General features: G+C 40.5%; 1 protein-coding gene across 2 annotated transcripts in view; it reads right to left on the bottom strand.

Annotated features, from left to right (window-relative positions):
• LOC149251738 (Ribosomal L18p/L5e family protein) overlaps positions 1-22,690 on the bottom strand; it is a 48,084-nt gene extending 25,394 nt beyond the window's left edge. The window contains exons 1-2 of one of the 2 annotated variants that reach the window (XM_089459554.1): positions 22,400-22,690; positions 20,667-20,823 (exon numbers count right to left, since the gene is read on the bottom strand). In XM_089459554.1, the coding sequence (XP_089315680.1) occupies positions 20,667-20,774 (108 nt within the window). In that variant the 5' untranslated portion in view covers positions 20,775-20,823; positions 22,400-22,690. Of the gene's footprint in view, positions 1-20,666; positions 20,854-22,399 lie in introns of both variants that reach the window. The other variant, XM_089459553.1, reaches the window with a different exon arrangement.
• Between the last annotated feature and the right edge of the window lie 1,561 nt (positions 22,691-24,251).

Consider the following 24,251-nt stretch of genomic DNA (forward strand, 5'->3'; position numbering starts at 1 on the left):
TTTTCTTCCGGGAGAAGCATGTTATCGTTTTTAAGGGGACGATTGGCCACAGTCTCGAGGAGTAATGCTTTTGCTTTTGATGCCACCTTCAAAGGCGAGCCATATTTTCCAACAGACATATTTAGGTACTGCTTTCCAAATTCTGTTCCATGCTGTCTTTCTTTGGGTCATGTGGGGATAACACATTCTCCAGGTGCTAAAAAGGTTAGCTACTTTGACTTGCGATGGGGCAGAGACATTGAGGCCTTGAAGGATGCAGTCCCAGACTTCTTGAGCAAAAGAGCAGTCCACAAACATATGCTCCATGGTTTCCTGGGCTTTGCAGCAAAGAGAACACCGATGTGGCCCGTGAATACCTCTTTAGTCAGATTGTCACCAGTTAGCACTTTCCCATGCATTAATACCCAAGTGAAGAAATTTATTTTGGGGAGACCTAGAGGGTCCCAGACTTGTTTCCACACAAATGCAGTATGGCTCGAAGCTTGATGTGGTTGAAGAGAGGCAAATCCATGCCTTGTGTTGTAGATTCCAGTCTTTCCCCATCCCCATTTGTCCATCAAACGCATGTGAACCGGTGCCAGTCTCGTTAACGCTTCTTCCAGGAGGGTCTTTTGACTGCACATTTGATCTAGAACTCGAGGGATTTCCCAAGTTCGCCATTTTTCGGAGTCGTCCCATGTCGAGATATCTGCCAAGGTGAGGACTCCTTGTTGAATGAGCCAGTGCCTGATTTCTTTGATTGCTTCATTTTTGCTCAAAGGCGACTATCCCACTATGTTGTCTTGCCAGTGTATCATGTTTTTTCCATTGCCAGGAATGCGATATAAGTGCTTTTGGAAGAACTCTATCCCACGGCGGCAAAGATGCCATATCGACGTCCCTTTGATGTTGTTATCTATCTGTATGTTCCTTAGCGATGAGCCTTTTAGATATATTTTTTTTATGACCTAACTAACAGGGTGTTTGCTGTTTGAGAAGAGGGTCCAAAGTATTTTACCTCCAAGAGCCAGATTGGCAAGGCCTAGGTCTCTTATTTGCAGGCCTCCTTCAGAGATGGGGCGTTTAACTATATCCCAATTCACTAGATGGAATTTTCTTTGGTTTCCTCTTCCTCCTCTCCACAGAAAATCCCTGATAAGTCTGGAGATCTGTTCCGTGATCTTCTTTGGAGCCAGAAGAAAGGAAGCCTGATAAATAAGCAGGGAGGACAATACAAATTTTATAAGGATGAGTTTGCCAGCATTGGTGAGCCATTGACCTCCCCAAGCTATAATCTTGGACTTAATTTTGCTTATTACCTCTTTCCACAGCGATAATTTGTTAGGGCCCAGGGTTATTGGTAACCCGAGATATTTGATTTTATCCCAAGAAGCGAATCCCAAAAAGCCTAAGGAGAGGACTATTCTCTGAACTGGTTGTTGGTCCACATTCCACCCATATATTACACTTTTCCTTTTATTTATAAGAGCTCCTGATATGCTGCACAATTTTTGAAGAATTCCACTGTAAACTTTGGCTATCTTGATGGAGGCTCCGCCCAAAAGAAGAGTGTCATCTGCAAATAGTGCGTGATTGAGAGGCTCTAGCCCTTTCATCAACCTGACTCCTGGAGCTGTCCCTGCTTTCTTTTCAGCTGTCAGTTTTTTACTTAGCAAGTCTGCCATCAAAATGAACAAGGAAGGGGAGAGGGGGCAGCCTTGCCCTATTCCCCTCAAGGCTTGGAAATAGTTTCCTGGCCTGCCATTAACTAAAGGAGCTATCCATGGCTTTTCAGTACAAGCTTTAATCAAATTGACAAAGTTAGAGCTGAAACCAAAGGAAAGGAGGACTTTGTATAGGAAAGAAAGATTTACCCGGTTGAATGCGTTTGCCATGTCTAACTTTCTGAGCATAGCTTGCTCCTACCGAAGATAACTAGAATGTATGACTTCTTGAACCTGTATTACATTGTCCAATATATGTCTCCCTTTGACAAAGCCACCTTGGGTGGGAGAAATGAGTTTCCCAAGTAGTGGCTTGATTCTGATTGCCAGCAGTTTTGTCAGGATTTTGTATGATGCATTGCAGAGCGAGATTGGCCTAAACTTGTCAACAGTGCCCGGATTCACTTCTTTTGGAATTAATGCAAGGTAGAGTTAGTACTGCCTCCCACTTTGGCTTTTTGATGAAAAGCTTTTATCATCCTCAGAAGATCAGTTTTTATTATTTCTCAGCAGATTCTGTAAAAATGAATTGAGAATCTGTCAGGCCCTGGTGCCTTGTCTGGTTCCATGGACCATATTACTTTACAGATTTCTTCCTCGGAGAAAGGTTTCATAAGACTAGTGTTGTCCTCCTTGCTTACCAAAGATGAAATGTGGGAGAGAAATTCAGAGGTGACTTCTTCACCCCCATTCCCTTTTTATACAGATTCTGGAAATGATCTTTTGCTGCCTTTTTTAGCTGTTCTTGTCCTTTGAGCACAGTCCCATCTGAGCAAGTGATTTCAGAGATATGGTTTCGAGATAGTCGGGCTCTATATTGCCTATGGAAGAAAGAGGTATTTCGATCTCCAGCTTTAAGCCACAGGCTACGAGACTTAAGCCTCCAAGTCTCTTCTTCATGGCGGAAAGCGCGAAATGATTTGATTTGGGCAGCTTGTTCTTTTTCTAAATCTGAAGCAGAGATCTCCTTACTTTCCAAATCCATTTGCAGATCTGATAAAAACTGAATTGTCTCCTTTCTGTTGCTGGTAGGAGAATTTGAGGGTTCTTTAATCCATTTTTTCAGGGCTCTCTTGGTTATTTTTAGTTTCTGCTCCCACATGAAGCTGGGAGATCCTGTCACAGGTATGGACCATGCCTCCAGAACAGTTTCCATGAACCCTTCTTTCCCTGACCAAAGCGGGTTGAATCTAAAGGGGATAGGGCCCAAATTTTCTTCCTCTTCCAACTGTAAGAGAATAGGTTTGTGATCTGAGGCCAACTTTGGGAGAATTTTCGAGGAGATCAGTCTTTTTCCTAGCAACAAAGAGCTCTGCGCTAGGAAGCGATCTAGGCGAGCAGAGATGTGTTCTGCCCCAGCTCTATTGTTTGTCCAGGTGTAAAGACCTTTCTTCAGTTTGAAGTCAAGAAGATCCCAATGAAGTATCAGCTCCTCTACTAATGGAAGCATTTGGTCCCTACCACTATTGCCACCTCTCTTTTCTTTTGGATCAATGACGAGGTTGAGATCTCTAGCCACTATTATATTCTGAGGGGAGTAAATGTCTAAGAAATCAGACAAGGTCTGCCAGCATTCTTTCTTCTCTGTAAGGTGGACTGGAACATAAAGGTTGAAGAGCGAGATGGAGAGCTTACTAGAGAGGTGCCGAAGTTCAGTGAATATCCAATGTTGGGTCTCAAAGGAGCTTTCTAGTTGATACTTGTCCTCCGACCACAATGTTGCTAGGCCACCAGAGGTACCTCTTGCACTAATGGCCTTTCCTGCATTTTTCCCCATTTTAATTTGTTGATCTCAAGAAGGGTTTCCCCTTCAATCTTAGTCTCTTGGAGCATGAGGATCTCGGGAGTTTCTATTTTCAGAAGATCTTTGACTGCTTCAGCTTTCGAAGGGTTCCCCAAGCCTCTGTAATTCCAAGAGACTAGTTTCATTATTTAACGGAATTGGAGTGAGCTGATCCCCCCTTAGAGGGCCTTAATCTGGTGTTTATCCTGATAGACATTTCAATGGTGGATTGGCTGCCTTGCATGTTTTGCCTCTCTGCCTCTTCTTCCCTGGCTTCCTTATGAGATTCCTTCCAACTCTTTTAGAGGGTCTCTCGAATGTCTTGTCTTCCGATGACCCAGAGGTTTCTGGGGGTTTTTTCCTTGTCATTTCTGCATATGTGGGTGAGGAGGAGGTTCCTACTGGGGAGTCAAGTTGGGTTACTTCTATGTTCTTCTTTTCTACTTCAAGTGAGGGGACTTGTCGTTCAATCTCCTCTGTCTCTGTTTCTGGAATTTCGATTGAAGTGCTGAGGGTTTCGAATGGGTTTATTGAGGCCGTTGTCTTTGGCTGTTCTCCTCTTCCTTTTGTTTGAACCATTCCTGTTAAGGAAGTTCCGGACTCCATCGGTACCTCTTTCCCTTGATTCCTGCTACTCACCTTGGCCTGGACTGCTTTCTACACCTAGATCCATTTTTCTCCTTTTGACTTCTCTAGATCTTCCTCCTCCTTTTTTTTGCAGTATCTTGCGAAATGCCCATATTCATGGCAATTTCTGCATTTGAATGGTAGTTGCTCATAGTCTAACTCTTGGATATAAGACCAGTCTGCTATTGTTAACTTTATGGCTTCAGGTAACCCTATTTCCAAGTCGACTTCGACGCATATTCTTGCACATGAATATTGATCCCTTCTCTCTGCTCTGTCTATGTATTTTCCCAGGGTGTTACCAATCGTTTCTAGTGACTTCGAGTTCCAGCAGTGCAGTGGAAGATGAGGGAGGCGCACCCACACTGGAACTGCTGACGGCACATCTTGTGTCGGATCGAAGTCTGGTGACCATGAGTTTAGATATAAACCCTGAGGTCCCATGAAATATGGTCCATTCCTAAAGATGAGATTTCTGTCTTCTACTGAATCAAAAACAAAGACAAAAAAGCCCTTACCAACTAGGAAGCTTCCAATGCCTTCCTTTACTAGTGGTCGCCAGTTCCTCTGTACCCACACCTCGATAGCCTTGGGGGAAGGCCATAGCCCTGTAAATTGACCGATGAGCCCTCTTTCAGCTAAGTTCAAAGCAGATCTGCAAGAATCTTCAATGGGCAGGGCGACTGTGGGGATGCTGTCGAGTTTCTTTACAAACTTTCGCTGAGTTTCCCTTGTTGGGCGTTTACTACTGTCGCCAATCAGCTTCCTGAACGCAAGGATCTCTGGTGGAGGAGGCGAAGGAGGAGGGACCTCAGGGCCCCCTCCCAGGGCCATGGCGTTGAAGGGAGTACTATACCAGGGCTGCTGCTGTGCGCACGAATCGTCTCCAGCCCGCTCTAATCGTTTTGCAGAGATATTGACCATTGCTCACCACCTATTAAATTTACTTCGCTCATCTATTTTAATCTATTGTGCATTAAATGAATAGATATGTTTATAAAAGCCATAAATTATTGTGAATATTGTAATTAATTTGTAAACAAATTTTGATAACCCTTATCTTTCCTGTACATATTTTTGTATAATACTAATGTGGGTTGTCTACATCTAGGAAGTAGGTGTTAGAATTTTGTATATTGAGCTATTTTGCAAGTAAAAACCTCATCGATCTAAATAAGAGAAGAGCCACCTCGCAAATCTGAAGTCTCTCACTTAAATGATTAGAGTTTTAAGGGTTTCACATTTATTTTGGCCAGCATTTCCTAGAGGAGAAGGGCCACAGGGGGTTTTGAGGTACCTAGGCATTCCTTGGGCCTCAATCCAGCATACCCAGGTGCTAGATCAAGAACGTTCAGCCTCATCAAGGAGGCCGCTAGCCTTTTGGGGCCACTCTTCACTGCAATAAGGCTTTTCTCCAAGGGTTGGACCATTTGAGAATTATTTGCAATTTTTTGTGGCTGTAAACTGTACAAATCTTATCTATTTCCACTGCAGAATCATCATAAATTGCTCAGAGCCCAATAAAAATCTGATTTGAAGCCATCCCTAAGGGTTTTGGGGCTAAAAGCTCTGGCCACAGAGTGCTCTTAGCTTCCTCCTTTTTCGTCTGCCCTGTCTCAGGCCTGCCACAGGTTTATCCCTCTTTCTGTGCCCCTCTTTTTCCCTTCCTCTGCCTCACAGCAGCCTTTATTCCTTTGCTGGTCCCTTCTTTCTCCTCCACTACCTCACGGCAGCCTCCTATTTCTCTGCCCCTGCCTCCCACTGCCCGCAATCTCCTCTCGGCCAGCCCTCTGCCGCAAGCCCTACAGGGCATTTTCTCCCTTATCGTGGCCTTAGGGAAGCCTTCAGCCCCCTGCTGTCAAGCCTCCAGCCTCTTCTTTGGCTGCCGCTAGCCTATCTAGCCTTGTAGCCCCTCCTTTTCAGGATTACCCTAAACTGACAGATTTCTGAGCGCTACAAATTCGTTTGCAAGGTTTGTGAAGGAATCAATTCATTTGCAGGCACACAAAGCAGGTCCTCAAGTCATCAGCTAGGTTTCAAGCCTCTGGGGTTTGCCTCTCACCTTTTCTCACTGCATCAAGTCATTACCCAGTCCATTAGTTAACAAAGCATCTCAAGAGTTGCAGAAGTAGTCTTTGCTTTACATTGGTAAGGGAGGGTTTTTGTTTTCTGTTCTGAACTTCTCGTTGGCGATTTTTATATGGATGCATCATAGCATCAATTGGCATTTTGCATTCAGTCCTTGCTCTATTGCATTATTGTTTACAAATTGGGTTTGCCTCACTTCATGAATTTTGGATGACTGTCATGATGTTTGGAGAAGTATTTCAGGGTCTGATATAATATAACAGTGCAACATCCTTCAAGGAATTGGCGTAAAATTATTTAGCAGATCATCTAAAAGAATTAACGCTTCATTGCATAATTTAGGCATCTAATTTTTGGGTTGATCTCACAACTGTCATAAGCATCTTGAAATCTGGAAGATAACTGTATACTTAGCATTATCGGTGAAAGATTACGTTAATCAAGGGATCCAACAGGGCTGCCTTTTAGGCTTCCCTTGGCTGCCTCCCTCATCTTTTGCATGCTTGCATTCATAAAAAATAATCTCACTATTTGCACTACAATTCAATAGTTTAGGACTGTTCTGGTCACATTTGTCATTGATAAACTTACTGCTGTCATAATTCATTTTCTGCTATCATAAAGATTGGTTTACTGCTCATTGATAGCATTGGAACATAAGTATCATAAGTGCTTCCATTGGCATTGTTTAAATTGTTTAACATTTGGAGAAGTCCTTCACATGCTAAGAGTACTAACACTTGTGGTTTATCGTGACTCTCAGCTTTTCTAATTTTGCACTTGAACAAATTCACTCACGCTGGTACTTAATCAAGGATTGAATATCATTGAGTGTCTCTTAAGCAAGTTTATGAATTTGGCTAAATGAAAATCTAATTGTATGCTCTTAGTTTTAAAGCACTTGGAGCACAAAACTGTAATTGGGTCTCATCTTTTTTGTATCTTCATCTTAACTTCTTTGCATTTCATCCATTGGTAATCAGAACTGTGAGCATAATTCCATTAATTGCAGATTATCTTGTGTTTATTGTATTGCTTATCTATAGACCGCTTGTGGTTGAAATTGTTGCAATTTCCCTTTTTTCTCATGATTCTAATTATCAAGCTAACTGTCCTTAGCAGCACTTATATCTTGCAACTTGATAAGTCCATCCATTGTGCAAGTATATTTTGTCTTGAGCATTGTTATTAAATGCACTGGTCTCATAGCTCTAAATCTAAATAGTATAATCTAATTGAATAGCCTAAGCATTGCTTCATTCTGTTAAGATCCATTGTGCTCATTTAATAATCACACTTGCATCTAATTTAAGTCAAGCTATTAAGATAATTCTAAGTGCATCTCCTAGAACTTGTTGGTTCCCAACAAGTTTCCCTTCATCATCCACCCTTTCACCCTTTAGGAACTACCCCCCTTAGCTTGCCTAGGAGATAGCTAGAATGGAGTGGACACGGATCAGAGTGACAGCCCCTGCCTTGACCATTGTGGCCCTTGGTGTACACTTCAGGTGACAACAGGTCTAACATGTCTTGTTAGAACATTTTGAATTTTGGATCATTTGTAGGTATCCCTCAAAGACTAGATTAAGAGGGAGTCTTCACCATTTTACCAAAAGATAAGTATTTTATTCCTTGTCTCCTCTTTTATATTTGATTTCACTCTCATATCTATATATGTCGGTATTTTATGCTAATAACCTTTCTCTTTATATTTTTCCTTAGCTAGAAAAGCTTGCTAATTGCTCTAGGGTTATGGAGGAGACTTCAAAGAATAGCCTTGAAGCATGGAAGAAGTTATAGTACAAAAGATGCCCTTCAAGCATTGATGTCCTACAAGGTTTGTTAAGAAACAACTCAAGGTATGTCTTGGCCAATAAGCTTTGTTACAAAGTTCTCTTTGTATAAAAGGTATGATCATTTTTCTTTTAAATTTTGCTCTACATTAGTAACATCGTTATGCCTAAGGTTTTGAATCGTAAGAAATTCTTGTTAGGGTGATTAATCATTAGATTAAATCTACCCTCATTACATTATCATTCTTATGGAACCCTAAAAGGTTCTCTATTAAACCCTAACCTAAGGGTGTGTCAATATTGATTATGAAACCCTAGTCTAATTAGGGTTAATGATGGAAGTCTAGAAATCCTATTTTTTTATATTTGGAGTTTTGGTATGGTTATAATAGAAACCCTAGTTATTTAGGGTTTGTTGTTAATGTATTGTAATCCTAAACCTTTAGGGTTTGGTAAATTAGGGTTTATGAGCAAACCCTTGTGATGTATATAGTAAGATTCCAGGGATGAAACCTTAGGTGTGTATTCGTTTGTTTGATCGAAACCCTAGTCTTGTCAAAATTGTTATATGTCTAACTTTAATATATTAATGTTTGTGTCTTGGGTTAACCTAGCAAATATTGTTGTGCAAGATCCTAGATATGTATATGCGAGTATGCTGACCTATTTATTGTTACTCATGTCTTAGTTTGTGAGATCTAGGGTTTGTAACAAAACCCTTATAAAGATAGATATTCTAGGACTTAATGATATTATTAAGATGTTTCAGTTTTGATATCTAGGGTTTGCAACAAGCCATAGTAGAATCTCACATGCATAGTAGAATTGTAATTTGACTAAATTGCTAATATCCAAAGGCTTTGTGTCACAAAGGTGGAATATAGGGTTTGCTAGAGTAAGAACCTAATGTCTTGATTGAGGTTACTTTAAGTCTTAATAATATGATCTAGGGTTTATGACAATAATCCTAACAGAAGGTTGAAGTATGTTTCTCTCGCTAACTAGGTTTAGGTATCAGATGTCTAAAGTTTAAATATTTTAATGTTTCCATTTTTGGTGTAGTTAATTTCATGCTTTTGTATATTTGTACTTGCTATTGAAGGATTTTGCACGTACACAATCTTCAAAATGATGAAGATGTTCATATAAGCATGATGAAGGAAGATGACCTTAATACTATAAGAAGGTATGAAGATAAAAAAGGTTCTCTGATGTTATACAAGATGAAAGTAGTTAATCTCTCTAAGTTAAGAGGGAGCATGGTTTGAAGAAAAGGGTGCATTTCCCCAATTAAGAGGGAGGGCATATTATGATGGATACCTTGTAGAAGAAATCAGAGAATGAATAGATCTGCAATATATTTGGTGTTACTAAAGAATTTCGACAATTTGCATATGGTTAACTTAATATAAGCAGCGTCTGAATGAATAAGGACCCCGGGGCCCGAAGGTTTGTGTTTACTTGTATGTATATTTGAAAGTTTATTGTTGATTAGGGTTTGTGTTTGTACAAGTAAATCTCTCCATAAAAAGAACACTCTGGAAGCATGCTTGGTCAAATGGATATATCTAGTTTGATAGGGAGGGTTGAAGCATATAATGGCGGATGTTTGGGAGGACATTTGGTCGGCCTATGTGTTGATGTCTAGATCCGGAAGAGGGAGGGTGGCATTGGTCATGGAGCTCTGACCTTGGATATGCACCTAGATTCTTGGGTTGATGGTTAGCAAGTAAGCCTAATCGTACCTAGACTGGCTAAAAGCTTGAGTCCATCTTAGTCCCACTCGGATAGATAACCCTGGTCAGGTATCTACTCTGAGGCATTGAATGTGTCAGAACTCTTTGTAGTTCATTTTGGAGATCTTCTATGTACCTTTATAGATATCTAATTATGAATACCTCCCTAGTTAAGAGGGAGTGTTGAAGAATGTAACTAGTGTCGGTCTTCATAATTGTACTTGAGTCATGATGTAATATATTTATCAAAAGAAAGAAAAAGAAATTTTATTATTAAATAAATTGAAATTTTATTAGCCCCAAGGGTTAGCTCAGTTGGTCAAAATCAGTGCCTCGCCATTCGGGAGGTCACAGGGTCCATTCTACCCGAAGCCCTTGGGGTTAGGCCTTGCTAGTGGGCCGCAGGGCTAGATTCCCTTCGGGGTCGATCAGCCCAGATTTTTCCGTGGACGTAGCGACCACCCGTTGACCAAGGTGTCCGTGAACCACAGCCCAAAAAAAAAAAAAAAAAAAAATTGAAATTTTATTATTAAATAAATTGACTTATTAAAGCATGGGTTTCATGCTTGGGTCAATTATTTTTAGGTCAAAGCCTCCATCGCAGGCTAGGGTTTATGTCAAGTGTCCTTGTCCATGTCATAATGTAAAGAACACTTCCTGGGATTTATTTGTTAAAGAAGAAATTTATTTTATTATATTTTAGGTCTTTTAGGCCTCCTCCACCAAGTCGGCCTAAATTGGGTAGCAAAATCATTATATAAAGGCAACAACTCGACCTCATTTGACACTACACACAACAAGTTCGATATGCAGTTTTTGGGCTAAGAAAAAGTGTGAATTCCAAGGAAGAAGAAGAAAAAGGATAGCGAAGAAGGAGGTTTTTCTCAAGCACAAGAAGTCGAAATTTTCTTTCTTTTTCCACACGTGTGAAGCTGTGTAGTTGCTGGAAAGGAGCCGAAATTCTGCAGTAATTGGAAGGCCAAAATTCTGCTGTTGGGGGTCAAAATTATGCAACTGGGAAGTCGAATTTCTGGATTGTTGTTGGGATGGAATTGTTGGATAAGAAGAGAATACTATATCATCTTAGAAGGCTGACTTGGTGGAGTCTAGGGTCTTGGTCCATCTTAATTTGAATAATTGAAGGAAGAGTTATTGACTGGGTTTTCCCCTATATAGGGGTTTTAGCCCTGGTTGTCCGCTTACATCTAGTGTCCCTGATCTTCATTTTTTGCTTTTGATAATTGCTTGATGAAACAAAGATAAAAGATGAACATAAGAATATCACAAGTAACTATCAACATAAGAAAATCTTTCTGCCTTTCTGATTTTCTAACACATCTTGCCATTACAAGGTTTGTCACCAGTTTCATATCTCTTCAGTCTCTATTGAATTTTATGTGGGATGTGAAGAGCATGTTTCTTATCAGGAGAGATTTTGGGCTAGAGTGGAGGAGGTGTGTGCCATTTCCAAACCTTTGGTAAGGGTTCTTCGATTGGTTGATGGAAGCTTGCAATGGGCTACTTGTCTGAGGCCAGGGATAGGGCCAAAGAAGTTATCTGTACCTATTATGGGAATAGGGGGGATGAGGGATTTGAGAAACAACAGTTGTTATGGAGAGTGATTGACGAGTGATGGAACAATACCCTCTATAGGCCCATTCATGCTGCAAGGATCTACCTCAGCCCCGCATTTTTTTACTCCTGTGGTTTCAGATTCAATGACGAGGTGATGGATGGATTATTCACCTATATTGAAAAGATGTTGTCATCTGAGGTAGAACGTGAATATATTTCTAACGAAATGGATATATATAGGATGGCAGGGGGCACATTTGGCTTTAGAATAGTTGTTAAGGATAGGAAGACCAAAAGGCGAGGTAAGCTTCAGTTTGTTTCAAATTTCATTGTCTCTTCATAATTTGCTTCAAGTTCAGAATTTTTTTCTCTTATTTATTTTAACTTGTAGATGCTTAGTGTACAAGCTATGGTGGCAGAGTACCCCATCTCCAAAAGATTTCCATTCCAGTGCCCATCCAAACATGTATCTCCTTCGAATGTGAGCACACCTAGAGTGTATTTGACAAAATACACACCAAGAAGCGCAATAGGTTACAAAAATTCAAATTAAATTTTTGAATTCATTATAAATTATAATTTTGTATCATTTATATTTAAATTTTCTAATTACAGGTTGGAGACCTAGCACCATAATAACATGGTCTACATCTACTACAATCTTCGATTGTGGGCGAGACAACTTCAGAAAACCCCTGACATGAAAGCCATCTCATTGGATCATACTGACACCATTGTTGCATAGAGGGTTGAAACCAAGAGGCATGTCATGGAATCAGTCCCTAACTAGTTAGATTTGAAGGCATCAGAGGAGGTATCAACCGCAGAGGAGATAGAGATAAAGGAGGAGGAGGAGAAAGAGTAGGAATAGGAGGTGGAGCAGGAGCAGGGAGAGGTGACATCATCTAGCATAAGCAATAGCAGAGGATAGAGGCAACCTCCTATTTTTGCTTCTAGAGGACGTCAAAGTCCATTGTTGTAAGCATGGACAGCAACAAGCATAGTGTTGCAAGTACATTGGGACAATAGTATAGTACTTGGTGCAGCAAGTACACAAAGCAGCAATGGTGCAACAAGCACATGGGTGACAGCGTGGTGCAGCAGTGGCACAAGGTACAACAGTGCCAAACACTGGGACAATAGTGTAGCATGGTGCAGCACGGTGAGGTGTAGCATGATGACGAGATGCAGCACAATGATAGGTGAAGGAGTCACCCTGGAGAATCAGTTGAAGCAGCTTGTCTTCCACTGATCTCATGTATCATCTTCTTAGAGATGATCTATGCTCTTATCTAGACAAGTCAAAGTGTTGACTTCTGTTGTAAATGTTCTATCTCTCTCTCTATCTCTTTGTTGAACTATTGAAGAACATATAAGAAGAATTGATTCAAGGTTTCCCCGCATTGGGGTTTGTCCCTGGCTAGCGCCACATCTTGTGTCCTCTTGTCTTGGCTTGTCTTTTGCGATTTATGTTTATGTTCTATCTGCAGTTTACTTTAACGCTGATGTGATTACTAATCTGGAAAAGATATTGAGCTAACTGTGAAAATTGAATTAAATTGCTCTAAGCATAGAACATACCTAAACTTAACATGGTATCAGAGGTGAGGTGAAGACAATGCCCAAGCTAGAGTGAAAGAGCAATCACCGAAGATAGTTGTGAAATGACAAAAGGATCAATGGATTCCTCATCCCTCTTCAAATTCACTAAGGGTGAAATCGAAGCAGAGAACATTATCAGAATGGCGCAGCGAAAGCTTATGATGGCCTACCTAAAGATCACTTCACCGGATCTAAGGGTGGAAGGAAAGGTAGATGACTTGTTCGGCCATTATGCGAAGGAGTGTCTGAATGGCAAGGACACATCACTTTATGATGATAACAATCATTCTAGGGACATCTTCAATGATCAGAGGAATGACAGGTAACAACCGACTCTTTAGAGAAAGCAAAGAACCCCAGGTATGAAGAACCAAATGTTGTTTCTGATAAGATAAAGAAGCATTATCTTGTATTGGCCCTCTCCTTCAAATTCTTTGGGAATCTGGCTTATTGATTGTAGTGCTTCAACGCACTCCATCAGATAGAGGGGCGCTCTCTCTAATTTGATAGAGATAGAAACAATCATGGGATTATACTTGGAGCCGATGCCACCTATCCCAAAAAGTGTGTAGGGAATGTTACCCCTCAATTGAATGAGGGTAACTCGATTCATTTACAGAATCTCTTTTATGTACCTAATTGCAAGAAGAACCTGGTGTCCACTTCGACATTGAAAGTCAAAGGTTACAGGGTGGCATTCATCGATGGAAAGGTACATGTTTGGAAATATAATTTTCAAAGATGCTTTTATTTTTGAGTTCAGGGTTGGCAATTTGTATCAAGTTGCAGGATGGTCCATTGGGGACCATGTCAGTTGACAGATCTCATCTATAGCACCGGAGGTCTACTTATGGGGCTCTACCCGATGTGATTCAGATGGTGACTTGGATACCTGAATTCAAGAAAAGCATGAAGGTACATGTCTAAGATGTACCAAAGGAAAATCTTACAAGGGGACCATTCCCCTCATGTAGCAGGTCCACAAGTTTGGAACAACCCGAGGGGTTTGAGATTCATGATCGAGAATCTCATGTGTGCAGGTGGAAGAAAGCCCTCTATGGCTTGAAGCAAAACACCTCGGGTTTGATATGAGAGGATAGCTATCAGACGAAGTTGAGACTCATTAAGAGGGAAGCCAATCCAAACCTTTGTTTGAAGGTTATGGATGATAGACCTCTCATACTGGCACCCTCTGAGGATGACCTATTTCTGAAAGGTGTAGACCCTCTCATTTACAGAAGTAAGAGGGAGTTGGATTCCAAATGTGGAATGATAAACTACAAGGCCATGACTACCTCAAGGATCTTAACTTTCAGAAGTTATATGGTAGTGATGCCGGACCTGATTTGGGAAATGCCTCTAAGTTTCATAAACTCATTCGCATTGATGTTCTTGGTGAACTTCCGTCCGGACATATGTTTTGTAGTTAGCATGATGAGCTCATATATAGTTGAGCCTCACTGCATTGGTGTCAGGAATCCTCTGAGATATCTTCAGGGCACAATATCTCATGGATTGAAATACACTGCCGGAAATATGAAGTTGCATGATTATTCGAATGTTGATTGGGCAGGGAGTGTGGAGGATCACTAGAGCACTTCTCAGTGCTGGTTCTCTTTGGGTTCTGCTTCGATATCATGGATGAGCAGGAAGCAGAAGTCGGTTGCTATAAGCAATGCCGAGACCAAATACGTAGCTACGAGTATGATCTCGTATGAAGCTGCCTGGTTGGGGAATCTCTTCAGTGAGTTGTTTGTACACATGACGAATACCACTGTGATCCTCTGTGAGAACAAGGGGGGGTTCGATTGTTGAGGAATCCCGTATTCGATGATTGCTCCAGCAGATAGACATTAGATACTACCTTGTCTGGGATATGGTACGTTGATGAGTGAGGAGGCTCCATCACATCGAGACTGATCTACAGGTCGCAGACATTTTGTCAAAGCCCCGGTGAAAGGTCAAATCTATGACTTTCTCGAAAGACTTGGAGTCATTGAAAGACCTTCTTATAAGGGTCCTGCATGTTGCATGCATTGAGCTCTAGGAGCTTTGGGGGGCTTGGAGTACTTATTGGAGCAACACACGACCATAGGGCGACTCACCCTCCCCTAATGTTGTGTTGTGTATAGGGTGAATGGCTCAGCCTTCCCTTGTGATACCCTGAGGCGCCTTTGGGACAGGATGATTAGTTCTCCTGTCGAGGCATCCTACCCATGCAGTCTGGGATTCATGGGAAGTACCTCTCATCTGATCAATGAGCAAGGAAATGGGGTTAGGGACCATAATAGTACTATCGATGGACGCATTGTTGTATCTACCGTACTCACTATGTTAGGATGACCTCCATTGATCTGGGATCAGCATGAGTGGTTTGAGACACTCTCTTGTGATATTGATTTGGGATCAGCATGAGTGGTTTGAGACACTCTCTTGTGATATTGATCTAGGATCAATAAAACTGACTTCAAGTCAGTAGAGAATGGTATGAGACATTCTCGATCAATTCTTCTTCTTCATGGTTCAGCAGAGTAGCGCAGAGCAGAGTAGTGCAGGGCACTGATGGCAAAGATAGTACAGTCGAACATATGGATCAGCGGATGGAATTCTCCCTAGTTGAGAGGGAGTGTTAAAATTGGCAACTAGGGCCAAACTCCATGTGGATCATCTTACTAATGGCAACGGATATTTTTCTTGGATCCCTCTCATCGAGAGGTGTAGGATTGATCTAAAGATCATCCGATTCCGATAAGTATTCATGGAGATATGAATTTATTTGTGTTATGGGACAATTCGTCAAGGTCGGTGATCAACCAAATAAACCCCACATGTGCTCAACGTTTTAGTATAAATAAAGGTGCCTTGAAAGTCATTTGGACACACTACCTTGGGATCTCTTCCTCTCTACTTGTCTTTGGGTTTTGGTGAGAGGGGAGATCCTAAGGGATAATGCTGCCCTAATGGAGAAAGGTTCTACGCTATCTAGAGGGAGTGCCCTAGGCTCTACACTGCCCTAATGAAGAAGCCCTAGATGCAGGAGGAAAGGGAGATCTAGCACAACCTAACACAGTCCTATCATGCCCTAATCTATACGCTATTCTAGAAGGGTTTAAGACAGCCCTTAGACGCAGCAAAAGGGATACCCTAACAGCAATAAGGAGGCTCCCATTCGCTGCCCTAACCTGCCCTCATACGTTGTCCAAAGGAGCCCTTATACGCTGCCCTAATCCGCTGTCATAAGGAGGCCTTAAGTATGCCCTAGCCGCAGATCTAAGGTAGGGTTACAACTGAGTTAAATGTGCCCTAGCCGCAGATCTAAATGGAGACTTAGCTACAGATGAAGGAGAGCTCTAGCAGCCATTAAGGGAGAGGTCTGGCCGCAGTTAAAGGAGGCCTAAATCCGCAGTAAAGAGAGGCCAGATCCACAGCAAATGAGGAGACCTATACGCAGCTAGGAGAGGAGGCCTAATCTACAGTCAAGAGGAGCTCCTATACGTTATCAAAGGGAAGTCCTAATCTGTCGTCAAGCATAGCCAAGATCTGCAGCAGAAATCTAAGTGTGTTGTAGGTGACAGCATGGAAATGTGTGTTGTAGGTGTTACAGTGGGACAGCAGTATAGTTGTACATGATCAAATAGGAAAGCTGCAAGCATGATGACAAGGGGATAGCAATGAAGCTTGGTGGAGCAAGCAAATAGGACAGCTGCAAGCATGATGATCCCATGGAACCTATGGACCCCTTGGATCCTCCTCCATCTGATCTTCCTGCCAGGAAGAGACCACTTTGGCTTCATGATACCTTACAGGATGCCAAAAGACATGTCGTTGCCAAAGAAACCTATAGAAAGAGTAAGAAGCCATGTGAATATCAGTGTTATGTTGTGGCTATGAGCACCATCATACAGGTTGAACCTCCCACCTTTGAAGAAGCAATGAAAGAGCAGGTTTGGAAGGATGTTATGGCCCAAAGGAAAATCTGTTGTGACTTCTAAATGGTTGTACAAGATCAAACATGGAGCAAATGGAAGTATCAAGAAATATAAGGCGAGGTTCGTGGCTAGAGATTTTTCCCAGAAAGAGGGAGAAGATAATGATGAAATTTTTGCACCAATTGCTCGCTACACTACCATTAGATCGATTGTGGCTCTAGCTACTAGCTAGGGATGAACTCTTCACTAATGGATGTGAAGAGTACATTTTTACATGGCATACTCCAGGATTAAGTATATGTTGAGCAACCACAAGGATTTCAAGTACAAGACAGGAAGACTCGTGTGCAGGTTGAAGAAGCAATGCCGACCCAAACCTCTACTTCAAAATTGTCCAAGGTATGCCCCTTATTTTGGTATTATATGTTGATGACTTATTCTTGAAAGGTGGTGAACCTCTGATTCTCAAATGTAAGAGGGAGTTGGCCTCTGAATTTGAAATGAAAGATCTCGGATTGATGCACTACTTCCTGCGTTTAGAGGTGTGGCAAAGGCTTAGTGAGATTTTGCTTTCACAAGGGAAATATGTAGTGAAACTGTTGAAATATTTGGAATGGTAGAATGCAAGTGCATGGCCACACCAATGGAGATGAACTTCAAGAAGCTATGTGTAGAAGCTGCAGGACCTGACTTCGCAAATCCTTTTGAGTATCGACAATTGATTGGGGCATTAAAGTTCCTTCTGAACACTTGACAGGGCATATGTTTTGCAGTTAACACTCTGAGTCAATTATGACCGAGCCTCTACATGCACACTGGGTCACTGCTAAGCATGTGCTGAGATATTTACATGGGACGATTAATCTTGGGCTAAGTTATACTGTCAGAGATGTGAGACTTCATGGTTACACTGATGTTGACTGGGTCGGAAATGTTATTGATAGGAAGAGCACATTAGGGTGTTGTTTTAGCCTTGGATTTGATATGATATCTTGGATGAGAAAGAAGCAGAAGTCAATTGCCCTTAGCACAACTAAGGTTGAGTATATTGTTGCTAGCATGGCTAGCTATAAGGCAGTATGGTTGAGAAAGCTCTTTGGAGAGTTATTTTAGCAGGTTCCGGATACAACAGTAATATATTGCGACAACAAGAGTGGGATCAAACTAGCAAAGAATCTCGTGTTCCATGACAAGTACAAGCACATTGAGATTGGATACCATTACATCCGAGATATGGCACAAAGAGGAGTCATAAGACTCCATCACATTTCGACTGATGAGTAGATAGCAGATATTCCCACCAAGGCTTTGTTGAAAGGGAAGTTCTTGGTCTTCAAAGATTAGCTTGGACTAATGGATGTGACCCTCCCGAGTAAGGGTCACTGTTGATCGAGGACACTTAGCTATGCTCTTCCCCCCTGTTTGAGCTCACACAGAGAGGAATTGAGTCGTAGAGCTCCTGGGGTTGAGGGACCTCTGGACAATAGGTGTGTGTGATCCTTACCCCCTGTTGTAAGTTGTATCTCTCCTATTGTCACTATAGGGTGTGTGTGAGCTTTATCATTTATGATAAGTTGTATCTCCCCCTATCAGTGTTTGGATATGACAGAGTATACCCCAATATGCATCCTACCCTCAAGTTGGAATTGTAGGGATTGCCACCCATCTGGCCAGTGGATGAGGTGACTTTGGTGTGGGTGATCCTTACCTTTTATGGCAAGTGGTATCTCTCTCAAGTGATGGGATGCAAGTGTTCTACCATTTGATTCTCGAGGGTCAAGGTGGGAAGATCAATGGACAATAGGTGTTTGTATCCTTACCCTTTGCGGTAAGTTCTATCTCTCTTATTGTCAGGCAATAGGTGTGCGTGATCCTTAATGCTAATGGTAAGCCATATCTCTCCTATTGTCCTTGGATATAGGGTGGCAAATTTATCTCCCTTATGATGATTCTTCTTCTTTAGATTTGAGAGTGTTCAGTGGATGAGCAAGGATGAGCAAAGGATACCCTAGTATGCTTCCTACCCTCAAGTTGGGCTTGTAGGGATTGCCACCCATCTGGCCAACGGGTGAGGTGACTTTAGTGTGGGTGATCCTTACCTTTTATGGCAAGTGGTATCTCTCTCAAGTGATGGGATGCAGGTGTTCTACCATTTGATTCTCAAGGGTCAAGGTGGGAAGATCAATGGACAATAGGTGTTTGTGATCCTTACCCTTTGCAGTAAGTTGTATCTCTCTTATTGTCAGGGGATAGGTGTGCGTGATCCTTACCACTAATGATAAGCCATATCTCTCCTATTGTCCTGAGATATAGGGTGGCAGATTTATCTCCCTTATAAAGATTCTTCTTCTTTAGATTCGAGAGTGTTCATTGGATGAGCAGGGATGAGCAGAGACAAGATATGACATGATACAGTGATGATGATGACAGAATATTTGAGATGAGATTCATGATGCAATTGGTAATTCCTCCCTAGCTGAGAGGGAGTGTTGAAATTTGGCAGCTCATGGAGAAATTTCCTCCATTGGGAAGCCTTCCTCATCCAGAGAAGCCCCTAGTAGCCCCTGGAAGAATTTAATTTGGTCAAGGAAAATATTATTTTTAATATAAAACCCACATGTGCACAAAATTACAAGTCGACCTGGGCAAGGAAAAGCCACCTTATCAACCACATATAAATATAATCATATCACAACACTTGGAGGACATCAACACACATCACATCTCTTGATACGATTGGTTCATATAGCTATGAAATTGCAGGTCTAAGGCCACATGTGCTAAGGAGAGAGAAGGGAATCTGTTGACCAGTGTTGACTTCTGTTTGGGATCTGTTTGTCCAGCCTTTAACTTGGATTGACTTGGAGATTTGACTTGGGTTGACTGAATTTTGAATTATTTGGGAGGCTGAGTTGACTGCTGATTTAACCGAGTTTATCTGGGCATTTTGACCTGCGATGACTTCAGATTTCAAGGCTAGGGTTTTCACAGGTCAAAGTTTGACTTTGACCATATTTGCAGGCATTATTTTGGGACTGTTTTTGGTTGACTTTGACTACCAAAGGAGGCTGCATTTTCTGACTGCTGACCAAGGGGCTTTGGAGGTGATTTGACCATTGACTGATTAGGGCTGCCACTGCTGCTGTTGACTTTGACAGAATTTGCAGATTTGACTTGTTGACCAGAGTTGACTTTTTGGGCTCATCTTTAATTGGATATTGATAGTTGACTTGGTTAGTCAAGTGCTTGACCCTTTGACTCATTGTGGATGTACTTGAACATTGTATCTCTTTGCTGAACATTTGATGACAATCTAATAGAAGAAGAATTTTGAAAGGGTTTTCCCACTTGTGGGGGTTTTCCTTGATCTTTGACCAACACTGTGTCTCTATTGTTCTTGGTTATCTTCTATTGTGCGTTGGTTTACTGTTCTATCTACAATTGCTTATTGTTGCTGGAAGATTGAATTATACTGGATAAATTGATTGCTAATCGAAGAAGAACTGATATAAGTGATTGTGTTAAGCATAGATCACTGGAAAATTAACACCAAGTAGCATACAACAGCTCAAGGTTTATATCTATTCCTCTTTTTGTTTATGCATGATTTCAATTTGGACTAACTACATCACTATTCTTTCCTTGACCGAGAATGCATGGTAGTATAGAGAAACCTAGAAAAAAGTGATATGGTCATTCATGTATTTCATAGGACTTCTATCTCCATTGACCACTTTGAAGTTTACAGTTTCGAAAGATAGTTAAATCAAAACTTAGTTCCAATTTTGGCACCATGGACATGTACTTCAAATCACAAGAAAAATTCAAACCTTTCCATTGTGGAACTCTCTTGCAAGGACAGAAAAGTCGTCTAAATGATCTCTGCTTAATTTATGCTCCCCTTTATTCCATATATCTCTGAGTAACCGCTTGAACATTTTTACACTCCGGTAAACGTTGACAGCAAAGTCGTTTTTCTCCTATGCTCTGAGCCTCAACATATCATTGTAGACACACCTGAAAACATGCTAATCAGTGTTCACAAGGATTTCTAATCAATGCTAAGTAACAAGCATATAATGATATAACTTTGCTAAACCCACCTGCATGGTTGTGATTCTAAGGGACTTATTAGTCATAAACGTATACCCGTAAATCGCAATATTAATGAAACAAGCAACTCAGAACATAATAAAAGAACACATCCGAAACAAAAGGTTGGACTGGGAGGGCAGCAATCAGAAAGTCTGGAAACCAGTTAAACTATATCACAACTAATCTTACCAAACATATAGGCAATTCATGGATGGTAAGCACATAAAGAAATGTCAACAAAGAGTTATAAGCTACTTATTAGTCATAAGATTCTACCCTTAAAATCATAATATTAATGAAACAAACGACACAGAAAATAAATAAAAGAACCCCTCGGAAACAAAAAGTTGGACAAGGAGGGCAGCACCCAAGTCAAACTCAGTGAAACCAAGTTTGACTTGATGAAATCTTGAAAATATCGCTTAGGTGTAGAAGCGATTTCTGGAGAAAACTGTCTGATGAAGATGTGAAATGTCCGATGATATTCAACCTCAGTGAAGCACGAATTAAACATTTGATCCCGATTCCTGATAATTATGTTTGCCACTGACCAACCAGACATTTAACTAAGCTGCTTTGGTGATACAACAACAATCTCGGCTAAACTGTTTGGATGTTTGTATGTAACGGTACCCTACTTTTCTGCCTTGCATATGCAACTTATCAAAGGTGCAAATAGAAGTGGCCAAGATTCCGATGTAGTTACATCATTATTTCTCAATATGTGTCTCACCGGTTTAGTTTATCTTTGTTTGTAAGCATCGAGCTAAAATTCTAACTCCCTCGGTAAGGTTCAACTTGCAAGGACCGTTAACAAGTCAGTGAAAGTGAAACATCGTACCAAAATATTTTAAGACAAAATTGTTGACATATGTTGAGATGCAGTTTATCAGGCTGTAAAAATCTAGTCAGGTTAGTTGAGTTTAGTGGTGCCAAACGGCCCTAATGCACTTTTTATTTTCCCCTAAAGATGGGTGGAAATATCACCACGGAACGTCGAATCAAATACTATTGACGCGGTAAATTCTCAAAACCAATTCAAACTCAAGAAACTGCGAAAACATTTGTAACTTAAATATCTGTATCTCTTATTTCCCATCTAACAAAGCAAATCTTCACATATTTTATGTGAAACTGTAATATGTTAAATCACGTTCCCATAATACCACCGAGGTGTGATGCAGCAGTGCAGCTAACTGACTTCGACTGCAAAAACCCTAACATTTAAATTTTATTATAAATAAAACGTAAGACAAAATTCGTTCCCAAACTAAAGAACAATTTTCCAGCTTGAGGTAAAAGATTTCATGCAAGAAAATATATCCTCTGAGCGGAACGAATTCGCAACGGAGATATCGTCATACTCTAGGGCATACATGAGTAGTTTGAGAGGTTTCAAATATTTAGGATGGTACCATGATTTCTTTAGTTTGAAAGGACCAAAATAAACCAAAAATAGTAAACTCACCTTGTGAACAACTTCTTCGAGTCCGTATAAGTTTTGAGGTTAATATCACAGATTAAGGTCCTGTTCGGGCAGAAGATTGTATTGCAGTGCTTATTACTGGCAAGTTTCGATCATGCAGGCTCTCCCATTTGAACTTACATGCAACGGCCTACCAGGCGTACTGACATATTCTCTTTCAATCACATTCATATTCTATTTAATTCCATGTCATCTGATCTGGCAGATAAACCAGACCTGTTTCTGTGATAGGGATCGTGAAGAACTGGGCATTCATGGACAACTTGGTGTTTTGCTGTTTATTAAAGGACTTTAGGAGGTTTATTGTTTTAAACTTTAATGTTGATGAATGCACATATGCATATTAATATTGAAAACAATGATCAACATTCATGGACAACTTGGAGTTTTGCTGTTTATTAAAGGACTTTAGGAGGTTTATTGTTTTAAACTTTAATGTTGATGAATGCAAATATGCATATTAATATTGAAAACAATGATCAATGTTCGTTTCACCATTTGAAGTTGAAGTTGTGATATATATATTTTTATTTGTTATAGATGAGTATTAATTAATTGATATTTCAGGGTAGTTTATTATAAAAAAATATAAAAAAAAGTTAATTTTAAGTATATTTTATTATATTATAATTATTTGTATTATATTTTATTAAAAGATAATTTTTTTTGTTTAGGAAGTACGGGTGATTATCACCTTGAGAACAAATAGGAATATTAGTTTGTTTGAGGATTAGGCATTGTCTCAAATAATTTTGTAGAAGCTTATGCTTTATGCCAAGGATTATTTCAACTAGTAAATTTAAAAGTTGAAGAACTATTTATATTAAGGAACTTTATTTCATTGATATATTATCTTTATTTTAGATCTTTCTCCTTGAATTGGAGATTGAGGAACATCTTTTATAGAATTCAAGGTCTTTACAATAAAATTCTTGTGAAGTGATGTTTCCATATTCTAAGAATAAATAACTCGGTAGTTGATCATATGGCAAATGTATGTGTTAATTTGAACAAAGGAGATTTGTTTTGGAGAGGGGCAAGGGGATATGCCCCATTGCCCTAACCTTTCCATCCATGATCCAATCATCATTAGAGTTGTGGCTCTCCCAACATGGGGCTGGGAGAAGCCACAAGTCCCACTTGAGCTCTTTAATAAATAGATGTTTCTCGCATATGGAAAGACCATATGATCAATCATCCAAGCATAAGATGAATTAAATTCAAGTGCCTTTGATCATGGGAAGTTCTAGGGAAGGCTTGAGATATAATATAGAATTTATTGGACAATATGGGTTAGATTTGATGGGAATTGATGGAAAGTTATGGTTGGATAATCCAAAGCCCTTCTTTAGGATTTGCATAGGTCATGTCAAGTTCATTGGTGGTTGGATTATGGTGTTAATGCAACTGATATGTGATGATGATTACAGGAGGGAGTTATGCTTGGTAAGTCACCTCAAAGAAAATAAAATATCGTGGGATATGCTTTAGGATGGAAATGAGACTCGACATGATCTCTCTTAGGGAGGAACTCTAAGATTTTGAGTCCCTTGGGTAGTTTGGGGCCTTTATTGAAGCCTGGTGGGGGAAGGTTTGGAGGCTCAGTGCATGTGTCTGCTCATAGTTGGCCATCAGTCATTTTGGGATCAAGGTATTTTTTTGTTGGATATTGTCTTATAGTCTAGGTCTAGGTGTTTATGTTGCAGAGGTATAAGTTAGGGTTGTCTATTGTGCATGTTTATCTTTTGTTATGTGAGGTTGTAAGACTCTGCGAGATTGAGTTTGAGAAGTATGGTCTAGTGCGATTCATTCCACCCCCTCCCCAAGCCTTGTT

Source organism: Pinus tabuliformis, chromosome 7 (genome assembly GCF_031772625.1).
Source record: "Pinus tabuliformis cultivar Carrire ecotype Pingquan chromosome 7, CPIR1, whole genome shotgun sequence".
Lineage (NCBI taxonomy): Eukaryota > Viridiplantae > Streptophyta > Pinopsida > Pinales > Pinaceae > Pinus > Pinus tabuliformis.